Source organism: Pleurodeles waltl, chromosome 6, assembly GCF_031143425.1.
Source record: "Pleurodeles waltl isolate 20211129_DDA chromosome 6, aPleWal1.hap1.20221129, whole genome shotgun sequence".
Classification (NCBI taxonomy): domain Eukaryota; kingdom Metazoa; phylum Chordata; class Amphibia; order Caudata; family Salamandridae; genus Pleurodeles; species Pleurodeles waltl.
This window is the reverse complement of record NC_090445.1, coordinates 746,390,755-746,414,686: the sequence shown is the minus strand read 5'-3', so window position 1 is coordinate 746,414,686 and position 23,932 is coordinate 746,390,755. Positions and strand designations below refer to the sequence as shown.

General features: G+C 44.0%; 1 protein-coding gene across 2 annotated transcripts in view; it reads left to right on the top strand.

The window, feature by feature from the left end:
* ATRNL1 (attractin like 1) overlaps positions 1–23,932 on the top strand; it is a 2,088,076-nt gene that overhangs the window by 489,178 nt on the left and 1,574,966 nt on the right. For both annotated transcript variants that reach the window (XM_069239275.1, XM_069239274.1), the window contains exon 10: positions 11,422–11,576. In XM_069239275.1, the coding sequence (XP_069095376.1) occupies positions 11,422–11,576 (155 nt within the window). The remainder of the gene's footprint in view (positions 1–11,421; positions 11,577–23,932) is intronic.

Here is a 23,932-nt window from a genome sequence, read left to right as displayed (position 1 = left end):
CATGAACCACCACCACACGAAGAAATGCCGTGACCACCCTTCCACTCGTGATATGAAGAGAAGCTATTCACCCAAGGCCTTCACTGACGCCATTAAGACCGACAAGTGTGTCCCTGGCGGGGACGGTCTAACAGCAAAATAGTCCAAAAGTTTACCACGGTTTAAGATTTCTGTCACCTTCAACATTCGGCATGGGTTATGACACACAGGTTTTCAAGTAAGGAGCGTTATCTAGTCGTTTAGAAAGTACAATTGGAATTAATTCCCTGCCATAGAGGTGTGCGACTGCCCTCCTCTAGAGGGCGCAGTACCTTACGAAGCCTGGGATGGAGTTCAGTGCTAACGCTGGCCTTTTACACTTTTTTTTACTTGATTTTTACCTAAGAGCTAACGCTACATTAACATCCACCTCTACATTTCTTCCATCCGGTTTAGTGTTTGCCTGCAGCCCTTCTCGCGCCGCTTAAAATGTACGAGTCTGCCTCGGGGCTAGCTTGTTGGAAATGGTAAGTAATGTACGAGTTTATGTGTCTGCACTGTAGATATTTTAAATGCCACTGGTTTATGGTAATGATGGGTTATTACTTCATAGTTTTTTTCCATCCCACCCTCTTCTGGCCCTTCGTTCCTCTTCAGCTTTTTTTTTATATATCACTAAAGCCTGGAGGTAGCCTGTCTTAACATCCCAGTTTTGAGAGTTAAGGGAGTGAGGCACAGGGGGGCCGCACTGTTTGGTCCACGGGGAAGCCTGGGTGGCGGTTCTGGTCTCCTGGTACCCCAGGTCCCCTCTTTGTCCCGGTCTATGGGGCTGCTCACTCTTTCGTTTCCTTGTTCCTCTTGTGCGTGTCCCTGTCGCGGCCCAGACATCGTGTTTATTCCACTGGGCATTTTCCCGGTAGGTTGAGAGTAGGCGCTTTAGACGAGAGAGTGTAAAAAGGGAGAGGAATGAGTAAAGAAGAGAGGAAATAAGAGAGGATGATGAGCGTGAAGCTACTTTAAATATTATGGCCAGGGCTTCTTTTTGTTCCCAGCCTGGCCCCGCCGGTCTCCCTCTCGCCTTCACACTTGGTTTCCCAGGAGCTAGTCTCGATCCTCCGCCATTGCAGGTTCACTTCACCGCTGGAGTAGAGACGGAACGCGGACTGTGGTTGCTGCAGCTACTCGTGAACGAGAATTACCGCTACTGTGTGTAAACACACTGGGACCCAGCAGGCGGCGCCAACACACTCAGTGCCCTCATCTTCTGTCGTGGCACATGCGTGGTGGTTGGTCATAGCAGCCTTGATGTTTCCCATGTCTTCTGTCTGTGGATGGAACTTAAGTCTGAGTGTTATGATGTGGATTGTATTTTCATTATGGAGAGAAAGTTAGTGTTAGCTACGAGCGTGCAGCTGGGGAATCTTTGAGTTATCATTGGTTATAATGTACATGTTGAGTTGTATGGTGGTTGATAAGATAAGCACATCAAGTTTGAGTGCTTCAATAGGTTAGCTCCTGAAGGAGCATTGCAGAAGTAGTATTTCTGCAAAGTCGGTACTGTGAAGAGCAGGTGTGACGGGTACATTGTAAAGCAATGCTACACCTACACCACTCTGCAGATGAAGATGTGCACTCACAGGACATTTGAGCCAACCATGCTTCTTGCAAACTAGACATGGTAGAAAGACTGCCCTTTGCAAAGGTGAGGATGGACTTTCTACCATGACACTTCTGTCAAGGAATAGAGCTTGCCAATGCAGTTTCTTTTTTCAGGTTCTTTGGTTCTGTCTGTGCCTAGAAGCACTCTGTGTTTACTTTGCCGCCACACATAATATATTGCTCTTTGCAGCCACGTGTAGTGCTTTGCAAATCATCTCAAATAAGTGAAATAGCAATGAGTAAGTGACAATAGTAGTAAGTAAAGTCTTGTGATGTGACTACCTAGTCCTGAAAGAATCGTGACAAGTCTGTCCTAATGTCGATGGCCAAAGTTGACGAACAAGCGAACTTATGAGCATTGCAGCACGCAATGCATAGGAATATTAATTTGACAGAAGATTTGCCTTTTAGGCATACACTCAGTGTTGCCTTTATTCACTCTGATCCTCTTCAATACATTTAGCTAATGAAAGTCTCGGCCGGTATTTGGCAGTCTCCGAATTACAGCATTTCCCCATCTGCCATGCCAGAAAGCAGAGTTAGGGGGCAGGCAATGTCATCCTCTTTCTTCTCCAGCCCATCACGATTCTGCCTGGAGCCCCGCTCGCTGCCAAGATAACTGCAGGCAGCTTTTATCTCTGGCAGTCACAGCCATGCAGCATCTTTTCCTATCAAAGCATTTCTTTCATGAGGAGGGCTTTCTGTCCAGAGGTGCAGTGAAAGGGATATGAGAGTGCCACTGCTTTTCAAAGGTTTACATCAAGTGGGGAATGTTCGACTTGAAGGTCACCCCGAAGGATGGGCTTCTGTCCTGGAGCTTCACATCTCTTCCCCTGATGCTCACGGGGCTCATGATGCTCTCACGAGGATGCTAGTAGAAGAACCGTGTCTACTTTGGTTGCACGGGCAAGGACACAATGAGTTTCTTCACTGCAGTACATGCTACGGCAGATAATCTGATGAGGTATGACATTGATTTTACGTCTGCAAGAACCATTACACACTTCAGAATAGGACCATTTTACGCTACAGAACAATGATGCTCACCACCTGAAATGGGCTATGGAGCATGTGCAGCTTATCGACACAGCTGAATATAATACATTGTTGCTTGAGGGCTGGAAATTAGGTGCAACTTCCTACGGTGCATTGTGAAGAATAGGAATTTCTAGCAATAACTTCCTTAAAACGATACGACATGCGGTGTCCACCGGTCACGGTGCAGGGAGCGACTCGTTGACAGCGTCCAGCAGGGTCGGTGAGACCAGGGCTGCGGTGTGAAGCGGGGCGGTGCGACGTGCGGTGTCCACAGGTCACGGTGCAGGCAGTGGCATCGTCGTTGCTGAAGCACTGTCGTCGGTAGGCCAAAGCCAGTGGTGCGGGACGGGACGGTGCTTTGTGACCCTCACGAGCGGTGTCCACAGGCCACTGTGCAGGCAGGATGCCTGGTGATGACACAGGAGTCAATGGTGCTGCCGTCGCTGGACCGGGGCTGCAGTGCGGGATGGGACGGTGCTTCGTGTACCTCTCGAGCGGTGTCCGCGGTGCAGGCAGCGTGCCGGTGTCAGCAGGAGCAGCGTCATCGGGGATGCCCAGGCTGCGGTGTGAGCAGGCGATGCTGGAGTGCGGGGCCCACAGGTCACGGTGCGAGCAGCGGCTCTGTGAAGTTGTCCGATGACGGCATCGGGGAGACCAGGGTCGCGGTGCAAAGTAGGGCAATGCAACTCCGTGTGGCGTTGGCAGGTCATGGTGCAGGCCAGCGGCGTCGTTGGCGGCATCACAGTGGTTTCTCCTCTTGAACAGCACAAAACACACAGTTCCCAGTGCTGCAGGTCGAGGAAACTGAAGTTGTTGGTGTCACTGAGACTTCCAACAGAAGGCAAGCTCTACTCCAAGCCCTTGGAGAATATTCTCAAGCAGGACACACAGCAAAGTTCACCCTTTGCACTCTTTTCAGGCAGAAGCTGCAACTGCAGGCCAGTCCAGCAAAGCAACACAGCAAAGGGAAAGTACTCCTCCTTCAGCTCTTCAGCTCTTCTCCTGGGCAGATGTTCCTTTTGATTGCAGAAATATTCTAAGTCTGGGGTTTTGGGTCTTCTTATACCCAGTTCTGCCTTTGAAGTTGACAAAGTAAAGTCTCAAGAGTTTGCAAGATCCTTCCTTGTCCAGGCCAGGCTCCAGACACTCACCAGGGGCTCGGACACGGCATTGTGTGAGGGCAGGCACAGTCCTTTTAGGTGTGAGTGACTACTCCTCCCCTCCAGCACAGATGGCTAATCAAGATATGCAGGCTACACCCCAGCCCCCTTTGTGTCACTGTCTAGAGGAGAGGTGTGAATAGCCCAACTGTCAAACTGACCCACACAGGGAATCCACAAACAGTCAGAGTCACAGAATGGATTAAGCAAAAAAAAATGCCTACTTTCTAAAAGTGTCATTTTCAAACAATCTAAAAACCAACTTAACTAAAAGATGGATTTTTAAATTGTGAGCTCAGAGACCCTAAACTCCAGATTTTTATCTGCTCTCAAAGAGAATCTGTGCTTTAAGGATATTTAAAGGCAGCCCCCATGTTAACATATGAGAGGGATAGGCCTTGCACAGTGAAAAACAAATTTGGCCGTATTTCACTGTTAGGACATATAACACACACTGGTATATGTCCTACCTTAAACATACACTGCACCCTGTCCATGGGGCTACCTAGGGCCTAACTTAGGGGTGACTTACAGTAGTAAAAGGGAAGGTTGAGGCCCGGCAAGTGGGTACACTTGCCAAGTCGAATTGGCAGTTTAAAAATGCACACAAAGACACTGCAATGGCAGGTCTGTGTCATGTTCACAGGGCTACTAATGTGTGTGGCACAACCAGTGCTGCAGGCCCACTAGTAGCATTTGATTTACAGGCCCTGAGCACCTCTAATGCACTTTACTAATAAATCAAATATGCCAATCATGGATAAACCAATCAACAGTACAATTTCTATAGGAAACACTTGCACTTTAGCACTGATTAGCAGTGTTAAAGTGCGCAGAGACAATAAACCAGCAAAAACAGACCTAAAAAAATAGGAGAAAGAAGGCAAAAAGTTTGGGGATAACCCTTCAAAAAGGGCCCTTTCCAACACTCATCCACCAAGTTTTTAAAGTACATCCTTGACATAAATGAGAAGCCCACATACAGTTCTCTACCTGCACACCATTCTTTCCACACCATTAATTCGGCAGGCATGCATGTGAAAGCCAATCTTTGTGCCTGTGTCTGCCTCACAATGAGGGATTTCACAAGACATGCACATGAGTTTATTGAGGAAGTCTCAGACAGTCAGTATACTTCAAGGATTCCTGACATCTGTTCATGACAACTTCTCAGATGTAAACCAAAATTAAATGTAAGGACACTATGGAGTTAATTTACATCACATTTCCTTCCAGAACCCTTGTATCAGGGTTGGAATTTGTGTCAAAGCAGGGTTTCAATTACTAGGGTGTGAGTGGAATTTGTGGTTGTTGGACTGAAAAGCCTATCACTGCAAGGTAGTATGCTGGCAAGGACACACTCATTCGGAGCCTCTCAGCTCCTGCTGGTTGGTATCCACACGTTTTAAGTGTGTGAAAAAAATGCTTCGGATCCTAGCTAGGCCTATGCTTCAAAGCGTTTTTTTAAGGTCGTGTGGAGAAGCCCTGTTGGATTTCTAAATCTAAGGGTTTGGAACCTTTCTATTTAATCTTATATTTAATTAGGTCTTAAAAACCATGATTGTGGATTCTGAGCTATTAAGGCATATTTGAAAATAGGAGTATAGCTTTATTAATGCTTTTCGCAGTATGTCTCAACGTATTTAATAGCCTTCCTATTGGGGTCGGCCATGTATACACTGAATTATTTTATAACTGGCAGTAGCTGTTTTTACACAAAATTCTGTTCCAGGTACCGCGACAGGCGTTTACCTTATGTTACTGTGGAAGTGGTGGCCTTGCCAGCCTCGCCGGACCCCTTCAGCGCAGAAGCTTGAACTGTTTCAGCTTAAAAAGTTTCTTCTAGAATTCATTTTACTGTCTGCGTCATTTTTAACTGGAAAAGTCATTATTCACTTCCTGTACTAAGCACTTCCTTTCCCGGTCCTCTGTCACCTTCCCCTAAAACGCTCCCACCACCTCGGCTCTCACCCGGCTCCAGGCTCGGGTAGTGGCTAGCCCGAGGCTTAATATGTTCACCAGGCACCAGAACCCCTTTTTTTGGGTCCTCTGACTTCAGCTTCATTCTCAGGCGTTGACTCAGAATCAGACAGAGAAAGACAGAAACCAGAGGAAGAGAAAGATGGGTAAACGTAGGCAAGGCGTCAAGGCAAACATGGAAAACAGACTTGCTCTGTAGGAATGGAAAAGAACCTGCACCCAAGTGGCATCAAGAAAAGTAAAGTGTAGGGTTGTGGAGGAAAGGGACCCTAGGTAGAATCAAAAGTAGGCAGCCTGGGGATTGGGGGAAGCCAGCATTCGGCAGGGGGGCTCATAATAAAAATATCGTGCCCCCGGACTTGCTTGTTTAAGCCCTGGCTAGCCCTCGTTCACGCTGATTCATCACTTTATGTATTGCTCTGCTCACAGCACCTGACGCTGTTGAGTGTTATATCTTCATCGTCAACCAGTCAGCGTCAAAGCAAAGATTTTATCTTTCTGCTGTTATTGCACAAATATTTTTATAACACTTTTCTCCTCCTCGACCAAATTTGGTATCGTCGGCTGAGGCTATGTGAGCATCCTACAGAAGTGACGTAAGCACCCATCAGATGTTTGGCGTATCTCAAGCGCTTCTTGATTTGTAGGGCAGTTGTTAACTAAATATTGAGACAGGGAGCGGAGGGAACTGTAGGGTAGGGGAGGGTGCCCCGTGTCCCGCACTTGCCCTGAAAAATGCTTGGACTAGGAGCTCACACCCTGACCGTTTACCATAACAAGGTATTGCCAGCACATTGCCAGCTGCAACAGCGAACGGGAAAGAAGTACTCTGAATTAGCACGTGCCACCCAGACTCTGCACGTGGCACTCGGCTAGGAGGCAAATAATGAGCAAACGGAAAAGACCATCTGTGGGTAGGATTCTCAAGGGTGTGCTTAAAAGAAACCACTACCTATTTTGCTTAGACTTTGTGTACCAGGATTTGTCTTGAAATGCAGATTTTGCAAAACCGTAAAATCTCCATTACATATATCCCCTTATCGCCCTGCCCCACAAGAGAGTTAGCTGCTTGTAGAGGGGTCCTCTGAAACAAATGCTGAAAGTACCAGGCAAGAGGGGCGTGCCTGATCTACCAGTAACCTTTAAGCCTACTCATAGATGCCTCTGGCATGAGGCTATGTGAAGTCATGACTTCAAACCTTGTCCACTGGTAAAGGTATTGGTTTTGTGATGAGCAGAGTTGCCACGTTTGTAAGTCACAGGTATCGGACAGTAAATTCCATGCAGGCCCAGAGTTGTACTGCAGGTGTGCTTGGAAGAAGATGGCTTGTAGCGCCTCGGAAACTACACAACACACAATGTCCACTCTTGTTATTTTAGTAAAATTCTGTGCTGTGACCCCTGATGACCTTAGAGCAAGTAAAATCAAATATTTGTTATATGTCTGAAGACAACACAGAAATTGATATCACATGGCCATCCACCAGGAAAAATCATAGACGTTTGTTTGAAATCGTTGAGTAAGTGCTCGAAAGATGGGTGTGATCTGCACCTTTATGCTCGCTTTTGCATGGACTATCTACCTGGTCTAGGATTTTCCAGCTCATCTAAAAAGTTGGCAGTGTTGAGGATCGTGCTGGCAGGCATGGAGGTTGCCAGGAAAAACCAAAAAGATTGCAACTGTAACCTCTACTGTGCCCTAAGTGATACTGCAGGCAATGTCATTGTAAAACCAGCTAAAGAGAATCAGTCTGTCGATGAAGACCACACTACTGTTCCCCTCCCTCAAGACTGCGAATGTTTCATTACTGTAACACACAAGGACCAATTGCCTCAAACTCGTAGCTGCCACCACTCTTTTGCATCGCACGCATTGGACCAATTGAGCTATGTAAGGCAGATCATTTATCTTCCCTTCTGACCTTCATTGAGGAGTGCAACATGCTCCTGTCATCATCTAAGAAGTTACTTTAATTAATTGTGCATTCCTTGGAGTGCAGTTCATCTGGTTTTCAATAGACTATTTACCCTGATTATGAGTCCAGTGAGACGGTATCCCCAAGAGGGATACTGCTTAACCCCACCACTACTGGCCAGTGTTCCTTCACCCAGACTCTTCAGGTGCAGGAACACCTTGCACTGATTTTACTAGCAGGACAATCTGTCTGATAAAATCGCACAAGGTTTGGGCAGTGCTGCAGACAAAAATGCAGTCCTTCACCACTCAATTCCCTCCTACAGCTTAGGAGAGCATGAAAAGCTGTCCTGCTTCCAGGGACCTGGCTGCCCTGTCCACTGACACTGACCACACACTATTTGGAATTCTTTGCATAATTTGACTTGGAAAAACTGGGTTCACATGATTATTCCCCATTCTGTGGACATTAACTCATAATTGCAAAGTGCTGGTGGGTTGTTTCCCCAAGGTATAGAGTTTGCATACTGCCAAAACTCTATGCAACTCGTAATTGTAGTATATAAAGGCTATTCTAATGCTGCAGCTCAACTTGGGTGATTTAATGGGCTGTGAAAAGTTAGGGCTGGGATTTTGTGAATATTTTGTGAGTGTCAAACTAAAAAATATTTCCCAGCTTCCCACTGCAGCCTGGTAGGGCATTTTTAAACTGCTAGCTCGACTTTGCCATTTAAACCATTTTCAAAGTCCGCACTCTCCTTAACTATGTATACAAGTCTCCCTTGAGGAAGGCCTAGCGAGCCCAAGGGCAGGGAGCTGTATATGCTTAAGTGGGACATATATTTCTTTATGTTCTAACAGTGAAAACTCCCAGACTGTTGTTTTTACTGTGGAAAGACTAGTAGCCTTATTGACTAGTCCATGGTTACAGGCTGACATCACAGCCTTGCTATCTTCTAGATGGGTCTAGTAAAAGTGATACTTCATGGTATCAAGTTAATCATGGCATTAAACCTGACTTGGTGCCCAAGTCAAATTTAAGGTCACTTTTAAGGAAAGGCAACCTTTAGAATGTTTTTCTAATGGCCACTTGCACCAAGACAACTTTTTGCCTTACTGGGTTGTGGTGTGACTGACTTCCTAGCCATAGAACAATAGAGGCTTGCCACAGAGGGAGGTGTTCCTCTCCCACCCCTCCAACGGATGTTGTCCCAAAAGCCATGTTTCAAAAGAGACACCGCCTTTGATGGGCAAATGGCAACCAAACTCAAGAGGGGCTGCCCCTTTGATCAGGTAGACAGGCTGGCAGTGGGAAACCAGTACAAAACCAGTTTTTCTGTGGGTACGTAGCTCACAGGTAACCACATCTCCAGGGTTGGCTACCAAGCTCTGCACATGAAGTGAGGAGTTCAGACATCTTGAGAGTGATCAGAATAGAGTACTCTGGAATTTAAAAAATGCCACACATAGTTGGAAGTCATTGTACGGCAGGTGGAAACCTGATAGCCCATTACCTAGTGAATGTTTCATACCCCGGGCACTTTCCGGGTATAAATATGGCACCCTGCACCTAAGATCACATCTTGACTGGAGAGAGGACTGAAGAAGGACTGCCCTGCTGATCCCTGGACCTGGCAAGAGAGGCTGAACTAACCACTGGACTGCACCTGCTGCTCCTTGTGCTAGCAAAGAGAGGACTTTGGCTGTGGTGCCTTGCTTGTGGCAAAGATGTTCCTGAGGCCCAGACTGAAAGGTTGAACTCCAAGTGCCAGTTGACAAACTCCCTGTTCCTGCACCAATGCCATATAAGCTGAAGTAGCCCGTTCTGGCTGGTTGGTAGCCGCTTCAATCAAATTGCTGCTAATCGCCAACATGCAGCCAAGACAATTGTGTGGAAAAGTTGGACAAGGAAGAGTTGTCAGAGTGCTGATTTGTTTCCCAAACTAGGCACTAGTTTTCACCAAAGGATACTGCTAGACCTGCTGTAACCGGAGACCAGTAGCCCAGTCATTACTCAACCTCTGCTTATCCATAGTGGATTCTAGTGTTCCTCACTTGGCCCACCCACAGCTCCACCTTTTTTGTGGGCCGCATGGGAAGTCCAAGGGCCCCCACAACCCTAGCCCCTCGTGAGAGCCAAGCCTTTTTTTTAATTTTGGTGGGTGCCCACCCAGAACTCATTGCTGGTACAATTTGGGGCTGCGGGAAGAGTCTCAAGGTGCCCATGACCTCAGCCAGCTCTACAACCAGGACCATTCTGGGTGTTGGCGGGAGCCGGCACCATTCGTTTCCACCTGCCTGGACGGGACTGGCATTTTCTAACTGCTCCTATCAGGCAGAAGTAAAGTTGTTCTCTGCCTGCACTCTCCCTAGCAGGAAACCACAGTGTCCTGGGATGGGCTACCCAGGACATGGTACAGTATTCCATCTCAGGGAATAGGATTTCTGGGGCCAATATTGGCACTGTCCCCTCCCCTCTAGATAAATAACTAAATAATAGGCCCCAGTGGATGGGGCACCCCGGTACTTGAGAAGATTCAGGGCAGGCAGCTGTACACCTCTTCCCTTTTATTATAATTCAGCCCTAAAGAATGAGGTCCCAGGAGCCCTAGAGTGGCTCAGGGAGAGGGCCACATGCCCCCTCCCCTTTATTTCTCATTTGGCCTTGGGGGATAGAGGTCAAGGGGCTTTATTGTGGCACGAAGAGGGTTCTCCCATGCCCTCTCCCCTTAATACTTTGGTCCCGGGGATGGGGTCCCAGGGAAATAATTGGCTAAAGAAGGAGGGGACCATGCACAACCCCCTCCACAAATAATGTTACACTTTCACCTTCAGGACTTGGCCCACTCTGGGGGTCATTTAAACACTTAAAATTCATCACCCGCCATTTTGTTTTTATTTTTTTGCCAAAATCCTACAATACGGATGGATTGCAGCAAAAAAAGAAAAAATTCCCTGCCCCCCCCCATGCTCCCGCAGTCTTGAGTGTTGATCCAGACTCGAGTCTGCTTTAGTGCCCAGGTAACTGTCAAAATATTCCTTCCGGCACCCTGACCTTCTCCCTGTCAGAATCGGTCACCCAGTCTGAGCTAGCCTCATCAAACACAACTCTTTAAATCTTTTCAAAAGTGTACAAACCTTACAGTTAACAATGCTTGTTTGCACTTTTTACTAAAAAGCCAAGTTTTATGTTTTACTTAAAATCTTTACCTCTGGAACCCTCCAGTGCATTTTGCTCATCTTGAGGTCTAAAAATGAATATAAATAAAATATAATTTTATAAATTGGTGTTGATTTCTTTTGTGTTGTGTGCCTTTCTTATTCTGTTGTTTGGTGCTTCTAAATGCTGTTTACTAGTTCCTTTTTTTTTAAGCCTTGCTGCTCAAAGCCACAGTTAACCATGGTTGAGCAAGAAGTTTTACAAACGAGCCTGACTGGACCCATGACTGTATTACATGATGAGGTCACCCAACCACACCATATAATCCATCACAGTCCTCACAGTGTGCTATGCAGCTGATATGTGAAATAAATTATTTTAATGAAAGTCTTAATTTTTGTATAGCGGTTACAGAAAATTAATGAAAGTAATTATACAGAACATTGTGCTTAACCACTCCAGCACTATCAATGTCTATATGAGCATTCCTTTGGGCTGACTCTGTATTTTTGCATTGTTTTTTTCTTTAGGACTATTCTGAAGGAGAGTGGACTTTCCCGGTATCTTCACTCGGCTGTCCTCATCAGTGGAGCCATTCTGGTCTTTGGAGGGAACACCCACAATGACACATCCCTCAGCAATGGGGCAAAATGCTTCTCTGCTGATTTTCTAGCATATGACATAGGTAAGAAGCCCTTATAGTTATAATTACACAAACTGTGAAACACTATGTAAACTGTTCTGTTTAGAAAGATAAATGGTTTTATTTAGTGATGGACATAGAATATGTTTGTGTTGCATGCATTTGTTATCTGTATGTTACCTATATGATGTATCGGTGTACTTCCGGTTTATGAAATTTGCATTTTGTCACATTAAGTGAGTGCCTTCTCCCTTTCATTGTGAATATAAATTTATTAAAATATACCTCTGTGTGCCCATTTATGGACATCCCACTATTCTGCTAAACAGCAAAGGCCCTGGCTGCCTTCAGAAACGGACACACCATTACACTCCAGCCAGGAATCTGCATTCCTGGGCTGATCAGATCCAGCAGTATTCTTTCAAGAGACTAGAGTATAGCAGAAGATCCTGAAACCCAACCTGTTGAACAGCCTTAGCTCTCTATTCCCAATGGAAGCTGTTTACCTTCATGTCAGGAAACTCCTGAAAATCAAAGTTTCAAACTGGCACCTGGCTGGACTCCAACTCTCTACACTCAAAGCCTCTCTAGGTTTGTTTTTGTTCTGGCTCTATTTCCATGCGCCAATGTTACGTTTGTGATGTGTAAGTCCTATATATAGAACTCCAAATAAATACAATCATTAAATAAACATTTTAAGGGGCATTGGGGTTAATAGCAATCACGGGGCACTGCCCGTACCAGGTTCAAGTGCCAGAGGCAGACTAAGATGCAATTATGTGAAACATGTCAGGAATGCTCAAACCATTGAGACAAGGGAATACACTTTATTGCAAAGGGAGGGAGTGTATCCAGTCCAGGGAAATCATTCTTGCTTTTCACAACACTATACTGTATGTGGGTTACTGTTTCAGATCAGTGCCCCTTAAACCCTGCTCTGCCTTCTCAAGCTTTTTCATCTGCTTGAAACCCTGTATATTAAGGGCCTAACGTGTGGCTAGAAAAAACTATGGTACATTTAGGCATACCTAAATTAAAAAATAAATAACAAATCTTGTTGAGGCTTTTTTAGCCAGTCCACTGGCAGCTCCCTTTTTGCCAGTCTGTTAGAATTATATTGGTTGTCTTTCTTTGAGGAGTTTCATGCTTGTTTGTTTCATTAAGGCTTACAAAAGTTATGTTTTCAGTTTCTTAAAACACAAGTTTGATCTCCGTTGCCAATCAGTACGTATTAAGAGCGTGCCACAACATTGGATCACAAAACCTAACATCTTAATAGCCAGTCACCCTGTGCTTCATCTGCTGATTTTGAGTTTTGGAGGGGAGATGGGAAATAATGCATAGTAAAACTTTCACTACATTTTTATTAAAAGAAATTCCACTAGGCTTCTGCTGGTGGTGTTGGCAAGCTATTCTCTGTGTTTTTAGCACATCAGATAGGTGATAAAACTGCATCACAGAAAAGGTTTTACTCCTAATATGTGCAAACGATAGAATGGTCGGAATTGGGATTGTGCAGTTTTTAGGTCTGGCTTGTAGTCAGCACTTTTCAGTCATTGGTCTGTTGTTGTATCATTCACATTTTAATTCTGCCCACTATGCCATGAAGCATGGGGCCATGGGCCAGCCAACTTCAGACACTGGCTGACCGCATTGTGAGCGTCAGCATTCTGCTCATTCACAAGGAGCAAGCACATGCACACACAAAGTTCCATTTTCAGGAACCAGAGTGACAATGTCTGCTTTTTAAGCCAATGTATTTTCTGAATATTCCCAAGGGCACAGTAGCCCCCTAACATTACATTTTTCGAAGAAACTATGACAAAACAAGCATTGCAAAGCCAAGGGGTTGGCAGGTGACACCAGACTGGCTCTTCCAACACTTGTTTTAGTCCTTGCACTGGTACCTCTCCATATTACTGTCGTTTTTCGTTTGTTATTCGCAATTTTTTGCCATTATTAATCTTATTTATTTCTTCGTTTGGATAATTGTATGTGCAAGGCCTGTGTGCCTAAGGTCTGGAGTTACTAGTTGACAAGTTGATAATTCAGACCTTAGCCCGAAGTCTTCAGGCTTGTGTGAACATCCCGGATCCACCCCTACCTCTTTTGGAAGGTTCAATCCCGGTTCTTTTTGGAGCAGTGTGTGTTTTCGCAAATAGGGGGATCAGGGAGTAAAAAACAGAGTGAAGAACCGTTTGGAAGAAGCTCGGCGTGTCTCTGCTCAATGAATCTGTCGGGGAACACTGTAAAGCAAACACCTATGTTCGTCCTCTTCCTTTATTTATTCCTCATATGTGTTATCGGCTCCTTCACTCCTCCATTGAAATATAACCAGAAACTACAGTTATACTTCTTCCTAACTTGCAGTGTTCCCGGGTGTCATAATTGTCTGTGTCCGTTTTTCATGTAAGATACAAAAAGGGAAATAACAACACCATGTTTGAACAGAGAGAACCTCTGAGAAAATTGCTACTTAGATTCGAACTACCTCCTAATTCCGTTTTCTTCAGGACATAGAGACAAAATGCTGAGCTTCAGCACTTAACCATACCTCATTCAGAATCCAGCGACAGATTGCAACAATGTGCTGAGAAACTGCTACAATTGAGTTACCTTGCTTAGCACAACACAGTCCTCTTAAAAAAGATCTAAACACTCACACAACAAATAATTGCAGAATTCCTCCAGAAGCTGTTGCTGTACACCAGCTGTAGTACTTTACTGCTGAGCTACTACCCTTGGTCATATCTCACTCAGAAGCAACTAAACTGTTAAAGATAATACCTGCACTGTGATACAGTTCCTCGAAAGTTTGTTGTGCAGGACATAAGAGCCAGAAAGCAGAAACGAAATGAAATAAAAAAAGCAAACACTAGTTGTGTGTTACAGACACATGGTGTATGCCTTACGCCATGAGTGTCTGGGATGTTCCACGGGATGCAATGCCCAAAGTTGAAAACAAAGCAGAAAAACACATGGAAACGCTAATCCTCTCAGCAAACAGACAAACATCTTCTCTTTCTTTCATGGACCATCCAAAGCCCTGTGCAACACTTCCAGTGAAGATGTCAAGTTGTTTCCATTCAGAAGCGCTTCACCCAACTCATGGCATAAACAACTAGACCGCTGACGTCTCAAAAATAAATCCTTGCTTATCTTGCTCCTTAGGAAAACTGCTACATATTTTGAAACATTGCCACACTGCTCTGTTACCTTAGTTCAAAGGTCACCATGTATAATTGTGTAAACTAATCATATTCAATACATACAGAGGCACAGTCTGACCATTATCAAGAGGTCTTGCTAAGTATGTGACTACACACAGGGCACCCTGATGCTAAAACAAACTTATTGTAACCTGAATATAGCAACCGAGGAACAAACAGAAAAATATTAAAACTGCCATATTTGTTGAGATGTTCAAAATGTGACGTGTTTAAGAATAAGGTGAAGGTGGCATGACAAGGATTTTGAAAATTTTAAAACCCAATAGGTAAGGGAGTGGCCATCTGCAATATGTTTTCGAAACTTAGTCAAGAGGCAGCAGAACGCAGATGTCATCAGGCCTGATTTACCAAATGAAAGCCTGCAGATAATACTGTAGCTGTTGCCATGGATGGGTGGGTGGCAAATTCAAAGACTCTTAATTTGGGCACTGTTGTCGACAGAGAGCCAGTGAAAGCACCGGATATGTTTAGAAACCAATACACTAAGCAGGAGACAGAATTGTATTCTGACAGCCAGATTATTAATAAGGTCATAAAGCTGGAATTTAGTTAAAGAGAGATAAAAAACACTGCAGTAATGCTAGAAGGACACAACTGCTGTGTAAATGACGGTAAAACATGTATTGAACAGCAACAAAGGTGAAATGTAGCTCAAGGGCTTTAGAAAAAGACAGAGTGAAGTAAGCTTCACAATTTGGGCATAGCAATCGAGCAAAAAAATGAACCCAAAGTTGTGAACTGAAAGCTCGAAAGTGTGAATCGTATTGAATGAACTAGGCCACCTTTGTGGGGATCACAGGGAAGCACAGCCACCAATAATCAGAACTTCTGTCTTCTAAGATTTAATTTTAGAGAGGTTTTTTCATCCTGGATGCCACAGCAGAAAGACTAGAGATAATGCTGCAATGTGCCATGCTCCACTCCCTCAATAGCCTAAGAATAATTAGTGTATCATCCGCACCAGCTATAACCTCCGGTTGGAAAGACTTAATCAGCTGCGTAAAGGAGCCACATAAATATGTTGCTCAAAGCCAAATCATCTGGCACACTGCAAGAGAGATTTCAAAATGAGGAGTTCAACAGGAGGGTGGACATTGTTTGGGCACAATCTGATAGAAAGGATTCAAACCAGCCAAAGGCTTTATTATCGATACCTGCCTCACGCACCCAACCTACTAAGACTGTGTGAGGACTGGTATCAAAGACTGCCGAGAGGTCCTCCATCTTGTATCATATCATGTTGCACCTTTCCCCACCACCAGAGAGAGCGGTTTCTACTGATGGCACTGGTGTTTCCTACACGTGCACAGAGTTGCAAGCAGTCCCGCTCTGTACATTAGTGCTCCAGTCACCACATTTGAGCAAGGTCAAGATGAGCAGAGGATGCTACTGCTCGTGCTCTGGCTGCTGAATGTGGATCAGTGGGACATTCTCTTCTGGTTCCACAACCGTCACTAATGCACAACAAGCTATATCTACAGCGGTATTCACCAACAGTAGCTCCTGCCGTCACTGGCCAGAAAAGAGGTTTACAGTTATTGCAAACAATAGTGTAATGGAATATATTCCTTAATATAATAGCTACACCTACATATGTCAGCTTTAGTATCGGACGATGAATACTGAGATTTGAGACCAGAAGACAATAAGCAGAGAGAATACCCATAGGGAAGGCGTTTCTCTCACCATGGAAGAAGCAGGGGGTCCTCTGCAGACTCCTGCAAACTCTGGATGAGAGGGAAGCTTCTCTTCATGGGCCGATGGTCCTTTAAGAAATGGGTTCCAGGATGTTGAATCCGCTGGTAACCTGCCTACTTTACAGAATACAGGTGTATGGAGGCCTACAACCAGGGTCTTTACTCAACCCTAGAGGTAAACTAATCCCTGCAGTTCATAAACTAAATCCTGGATATGCATTTCTCGTCCATGGCTTATTTTTTTTTTTTTTTTTTTTTTAGATTAGATGAGCATTCACATTTTCAAAAGTGTTTTTATTTTTTATTTTGCAGTCTGGTGTTTAAACGAACACTAGGATGACCTTCCTTTTAAAATGATATGCTAACACTAATAAAGCCAGTGCATTCTGAGTAAGAAAACATTTTGCAGATTAGCAGCATAACCTCCACTGAAGGAGTTGAACTAGGCGATGGCACGTTGCTGTCGTGTGTCAGATTTGAACAGGAAAATGGAAACGGGGGCGCAGACCACGCCCACATGGAGGATGAAAACAGAAAGAAACAGGTCCATTCACGTGCGTGCATGTTTAGTGAGTGGATTTTTGGCAGCTAGAACATAATTAATAAAGGTTTTAGCTATGCACCAGTCACCCCAATCCATACCCTACTGTAAGGTACGCACGTGCAGTTCGGTTTTATTGAAGGAAACATCCAGACATGTTGCATGGTGAGAGGTTACGTTCTTTACTGTATCACTCTGTGGTGGACCAATCAGTTAGCAGTAGGCAAAGGAATTGAATTTTAGTATCTACATTAGACGCCAACAAGAATGCAAAACACTCAATGCTTAGACCCAGTTTCAGAGTCGACACTCAAGCCTCGGCATAGACATCTACGTCTAAATCTGGCCACAGCTGTATCGTCCTCTCTCTAATGCCACAAGTGCAATTTCCCACAAAATATGCCGTGTTTCGTATGTTGCCGGACAGTGTTGGGGCGAGGGATGGATGTGAGCACTGCAGGCAGGTGTCAGTCGCCCCCCTGAGAGCTGTGTAGGGCTGCCTCATGGCTGACAATCAAAAGGGCAGGCCGTCTCAATCCATGATCAGTGGAGCAGCAATGCGGGACTGGCGGGAATGTATGATTCCCTTTAGGGAAGGATTATCCTTCCTCAGGGTGTGAAAGTACTCCTAGTGTGGAATCATTTGACTGACAAAGTTTCAGTCTCTCTCTCTCACACACACTCACTCTCTCTAACTTTCTCTCGCATATCATTCTAAAATACATTATTCGAGAAGCAGAGCATGGGGGGCTTACGAGGCACTAGGAAGGGATAGCACTTCAGATTGTTAGGGTTACTTAAGACAATGTGTTGTAAACTACACAACAGTTTTAATAACTTCAAAACCGAGAGGCAAAAGGGAGTGTGTATGTTTTTGTCTGTGTGCATGTAAAAATCCGAGGTGAAATCCGACAGACACTTCACCATAACCGGTTGAAGGCACCTGGACCCAACTGTTTACTAGAGAATACATTTATTAGGGGAGTGTAACACCCCAACCCTTCCACCCCCCCAAAAGCTGCGCCCCTGAATGGGACCAGTGTTGTTCTCTCTAATTTGGGGAAAGAGTGACTCATGGAACCACTTACATCAAAGAAGTGAACCCTTCACTACCTTATAGGCATTCTGCTGACCATGATGGAATCCGGAGGTGATTACAACCCCGCTATTCAAACACTGCGCAAGCTTAACAGCCGGGTGGTGGAGGCAGTGTCTCTACTATCCAATTTGCAGAATTCATAAAGTTGACAGATAGTAGAGTCTGGTGCTTTCTGGCAAGGTCTAAATCGAGGGTTTGTTGGAGCATTTGTGCTACTCCGTGCTGTGCAGTATCTAGGACCTCGTTTATTGCAGCTGAATTCGTCTGCATTGACATTTCTACAACATCATGTTTTTTCCCAAACATTTATAGTGACTTCTTCTCTCCTTCTCAATATAAAATAAGATGTTGTACGTTCCCCCAAGAAGTAAATATGCTGTCACAGTCACTGTCAACCTGAAGCAAGATTCACAAATTGTGTTTTTTGCTTTTCCTAACTGGGTTATCTGCCTTGTGAATAGAAGGAAATGAGTTAGAAATTAGCTGATCAAATCACAGCATGGGCATGTTGATGACGGTATTCCAAGATGATATTCTTGTTTATAGCACTGTTGTATTATTTTACTGTTATATACGTGTTGTTAAATTCAACCATATGCTGCCTGGGGCGCTGAACATACGTACGGAAGGAGGTTTACACTTGTGTGAATGTGAGCGGATGTTCCTGAGCAGTAGACTATTCGGGCCATGTTACATTGAAACGGCTTTATGCCTAATCCATCTGAGATGCGCCGAGGCTAAAAGAGAGGCAGCAAATTTGCCCATTTGTGAGCAATATTAACGATGTTTAGGTCTAGTCTAGAGACGGTTTTAGTCGTCTCACCAACCAAGTGTTTTTCCAAAAATTGTACTAAAAATACTTTCAATTATAGATACATACAGAGGCTTTTGGTCAGTCTTCTTTCTCCCCTGGCCTGTTCAAGTGCCATTCACATATTGCTTCCACTTACCAGAGCCTACTCCAAGGGTCAATAAGTCAGCCCACTTCAGCCATTGACTTTCTTCACTGTGAATGGCAGCATTGTGCTCTTGTGCTTGTACACATCTACATAAAAAGCAGTCAATTTCAATAGCAAGGCCGGAAAGCCAATATCTTCTGTTATGTGTGTTTTTTTTTTCTTTTGGTATTTAGCCCCGTAATGGTTCATTTTTCACTTAGTGTTATTTTTGCAAATATGCCTACCACGTTTAGATGGCTGTATTTGTACTTTTTATTACATATACACGCGTAATGTTTATTTTACACTTTTTCAAAAATTAATAAATAAATAAGAACATTGTAGACAGGCTTGCCAGGACCAGACCCATTAGTTTTGCCAATGCTTGTTACTATATCTTTCTACAAAAACAGAACCCGTCTTAGAGTTTCTAAAGGAACTGGGGGGAGGCATCTGTTGAGTGTAGAGTCAACAACCAAGTTTCAAACATTAGTAACCAATTTGTTCTCTGAGTGTACTGCATTCATTCGATTTTTCCCAGATGTGTTGTCACTGTTAATGTGATTGTGCACAGTGTAGGTGCAGTTATCACCAACTGTGGTGGTGAGGACGAACGTACCGTGAGACTGTAACTCTTGCAATATATAAACCCTTTATGTGGGTAAATTCCTCTGTACTGTGAACAGACCCTATACTGTATTTAAGGTTTTATTTGAAAGGAAGGGTCAGGCTGCCCCATAAAAGAGGCGGAAGAAATGAGAGACCCTGTAAACATCTTACAATATGCAAAGAGAACTTTAACTGCAGGCTATTTGAGCTGCTTGTAAATTCTGTAACTTTCTATCCAATTTTAGCTAACCCTAGCCAATTTCTAAAGTAATTGTGCTGAGGGATGACCCTAACAATATGAAGGGGGATGATTTTTGGAAACATATTTCATGAATGCCTTTTAAGAACATGTTGTGCCTAATAGTGTTATAATATGCAGATATTTATTACATTTTTCCCATTTCAATTTGTTTTTAATTTGTTTTGGGTTATAACCAGCTCATGAAAACTCTGGGCGAGTTTGCCTTGCTATTTGCGTTGGCCTTTAACATACACCACGTCAACAGCTAACTAGTCAGTGTTAGCTGGTAAGAATCCAACCATTGTTTGTGGATGCTCTCATAAGGGCCCTTAACACAAGACTTTGGTGAAGTAGAAACTGTTAAGAGATTGTATGGCATGGATGCTGAGATGAAATTAGTTGTAATCAGTGTTAATGGACACGTGTTTAGTGCACATTGCTGCTAAGGTGTGTTCAGTGTGAATTGATTGGAGAAAAACTCGTTTTTTTTTTTTTTTTACTAATTGAGAGCAACGTACCCATGTGAAGGTTCTCAATTAATCATTGGTAAAACTGGCTATTGACTTTATGGGCCTCCTTTAGATCATTCTTTCAAGCCAGGATTATGGCATTATACTTTCAGAATACACTTCAAAGTGAATCAAGGTAAAGTTGGTGTAACATTCTTATGGCATGGTGCACCGCCCTTGGTTTGTCAAAAGTGGTGTACCTTTGAGTCAACTGATGAACTTCATGTTGTGGTCTTTAAGGAAGACCCGGTAATCTATCAGTACTGCAGGTAGCAACATTCATTTTGCTATCGAGATGACAAACTTTGTTCAATTTGTGACCCTCATATATGAATGAGTGGATGGTTCATCATTGCTGAGTGTGAGTGCAGTATTACAGAGGTCGAAATATAATTTTTGAGAAACAAGAATATTGTAAGAGCTAACAATGGAATATGATATGAGGTAGTGGTGGTAGCCAATGGGATTCCACAAACACTTCTCCGTTGGCAGGGGATACTGTTATCTGTCCACACCCTGGTAAGGAAACTAGGTTGTGCTTGATAGGAGCATCCAATTGAAGATCATGGAAATCCAGGATGAGTGGGAAGGACGAGAGAAAATGTGCTGTGGATTTGATGGAAGATGAAAGTTCCAACCAAGAATGCGAGGCAGGGAATTATTATTCAGAGTGGGTGATTACATGGTGTACGTGCACCTTATGGAACCATGTGGCTTGACTGATAAAAATGCTAGGTTGAAAATATGGCTTATGCCTTCTATACACATTCTCTAAAGAGTCCTTGGTTTCTTCTTAGAATGGAATTGTTCTAGTCCTTCACACCGGTAATATAAGGTGGTGACAAACACGTCCCACTCACCTGTTATCCCTAAACATGCTGCTGGGCAATTCTGCATTTGTTTGGTCCCTATGTTGCCTCCATTTTAAAAATAAGCAGGACTTTGAGTAGCACAAACCGAGGGAGGTCTTCGAGCAGCCGCAGATGTACTCCCTGCCCTTTGCTGCGATGGCCTAATGCACTTTCTTTCTAGTATTAGAGGTATCCCTGTCAGAGTGATGCTTACATGTTGTTACTATGTTGGTTAAAGCCTCGTCTGAAGAAATGGTAAATTAGGCTTGTAAGTGCGAGTCTGACTGTTTAATGGAAATCATATTGGCGAAAAGAATGTGTGTGCTGGACTCAATATTATATTCTAAAAGTACACATTCTTCATCTGTTGCCAGAGTGCTTCATGTCCCCCTTAGCTACCCGTAGACGGTGCACACTGATCTGTCCCACCCATCCCCCTTTTCTACGAGAAGATGGTTCTCTCTACATTATTCCATTGTCCAGAAAGGATTAGCTATGCTAGTCTTTGACAACCGGACCCCTGCTCAGGTGGACTCTCCTAGACTGCGACAGTGGAGGAAACAACTGGTTTCAATTCTCTTTTCAGAGCTTGGAGGGAAATAACAGGCAAATCTGTGGCAAGACCAAATTAAAGAAGTTTGTCATTAACTAAAAAAAACACGCTATGCCCTTTCTACTTAGAGCAAAATAAATCTCACTAAACATTATGGTCTTCAATATGAGCGGTCCGGTAATACTAACCAGAATAGTATTACCCGAGAACAGAAGTTTGTCCATAATTGAAGAAATTGGATTTTGAGTGCGTTTGAGGAAACGCTGTGGTAGCATAGATTTCTGCATGTTATTCCCCATTTAATAGATGCCTGCAGGGCACTAACTTCTGATCCACCAGTAGTTCCAGGATCCAGTAAGGTCAATGCCACCAGTATTGGTAATATTGAGTGGGTTACTACCAGCGACTTTTACTCAGCAATTCAGTAAAGAGAGTCTGTATCGCACAATTTCCGCAGTATGGATGAATGCTAAGGAAAAATTAGAGATGAGGAGCAGAAGTCACTTACACTTATTTGCTATAGTGCAGTCGAACCTGAAAGCACGGCCAGAGACTGCATTGACGCAATACAAATTCTTCGACACCGAATTTACCTTGTGGGGCTATGGACTGAAAGATTCCTGCTTGGCTCATTTTCTGGTGTGTTTTGACCCACGCCTTTACGAGTGAGGACTAAATACACTTACTCCTATGACCCATTAGACTTAACGTATTTTCTCTCATTGTTCGCATACCACACGCTGGTCCTAGTGTTTTTTTTCCAGCTACTTTTACCCACTGGAATGTAAGCACATATCCATGCTCTGGGAATTAAAATATTCAAACAGCAATGTCCATTTTTGGCTCCAAAGAGCACGTTTCGAGGCACATGAGGTGTTACATCTTTAAAAACAGAATGAAGGTGCTAGTTACCTTCCTAGGCAGGTCATGAAGGGGTTCTAGGATTGGTAGAAAGGAGTCGTTGATATCGCCTCTTGGTGTAGCTTAAACATTGTGTATGAAGTCTCTGCTTCCAACTAAAGTAACCCTCAAGGGATTTTTTAATGAAATGTGAACAAATTCAATGACATGCACAGTGCTGTAGGAGGAGGGGATAAATGAAGCTCAAAGAGCATCTCAATAATGGATGGAGTTTGAAAAAAAGGGGGTCTCTGGTATTTTTCTGAACAAGGAGTGGTTTTGTGTCAGCGTAGTTGTCACTTGATAGAGTTCAGCAGCCCTGGGCCATTGGCTGTAGAAGCCTGCTGCTTTGTAACTGATGGACTCTTTGGGGTGTCTGGAGCTGTATCTCTCAATCGTACACTGTTGTATGATCAAGAGAAAGGAGGCTTCTATGTGAATCTAGGGTCCCAAGCCGTGCTATTAGTTTTCCCCAGTATGACTTTCCTGGAGTTATTTTAATTGTTTTCTTACTGCATTGTGTTTCTTGCTGCTTGCAGAATTGAAAAATAAAGCTTCAATGATTTCACACTCAGTGAACTCCTCTCGGATTAAAAACCGTGCCCCATCCTATCTGCCATCCTACTTTGTTGTTTACTCCCAGAGTAATGGATTGTAAATGGACCTGGTAGAAATGAAGAAAATAGCATTGGCCTGTGACTATCCTCCCTCATCAAGGGTGTAACACAGTCATCTGCAGCCCCGGAGAGCTCCACCTTTCAGAGGTCCCCATTCAATCTCTGGCCAATGAATATCTGTGAGATAAAATAATCTAAAATGCCCTTCACCGCATTCTGCAAAGCGTCCATGTCATGGTGCCTCTCGCTGTCCTTTGACAATGATGCACTATCACCTACTTTCCAAGCCCTAGTCCTTTGCCTTCTGGCTTCTCCTCCCCCTCTGTGTGACAGTATTGTCTTTCTCTTTCCTTCCATCTCATTGAATGGTCAGTGACTTGGAAGGCATCATATGTGGGAAGGACAGTCAGTGGGTTTGTCCTGCCCAACTCTGTTGCTCCAGGCGCTTTGGCATTCTTGCCTCTTTCCTTGCTTACCATGCATTTCCGTCAATTCACCAATAAACATGCAAGAGGAACTCACATAACCAATGGGCTTGATGCACTGAAAATGGCTCATTTCCCTTAATATTTTGATTTGATCGCACCCGCACTAAGCCCATGATCAGATTCTC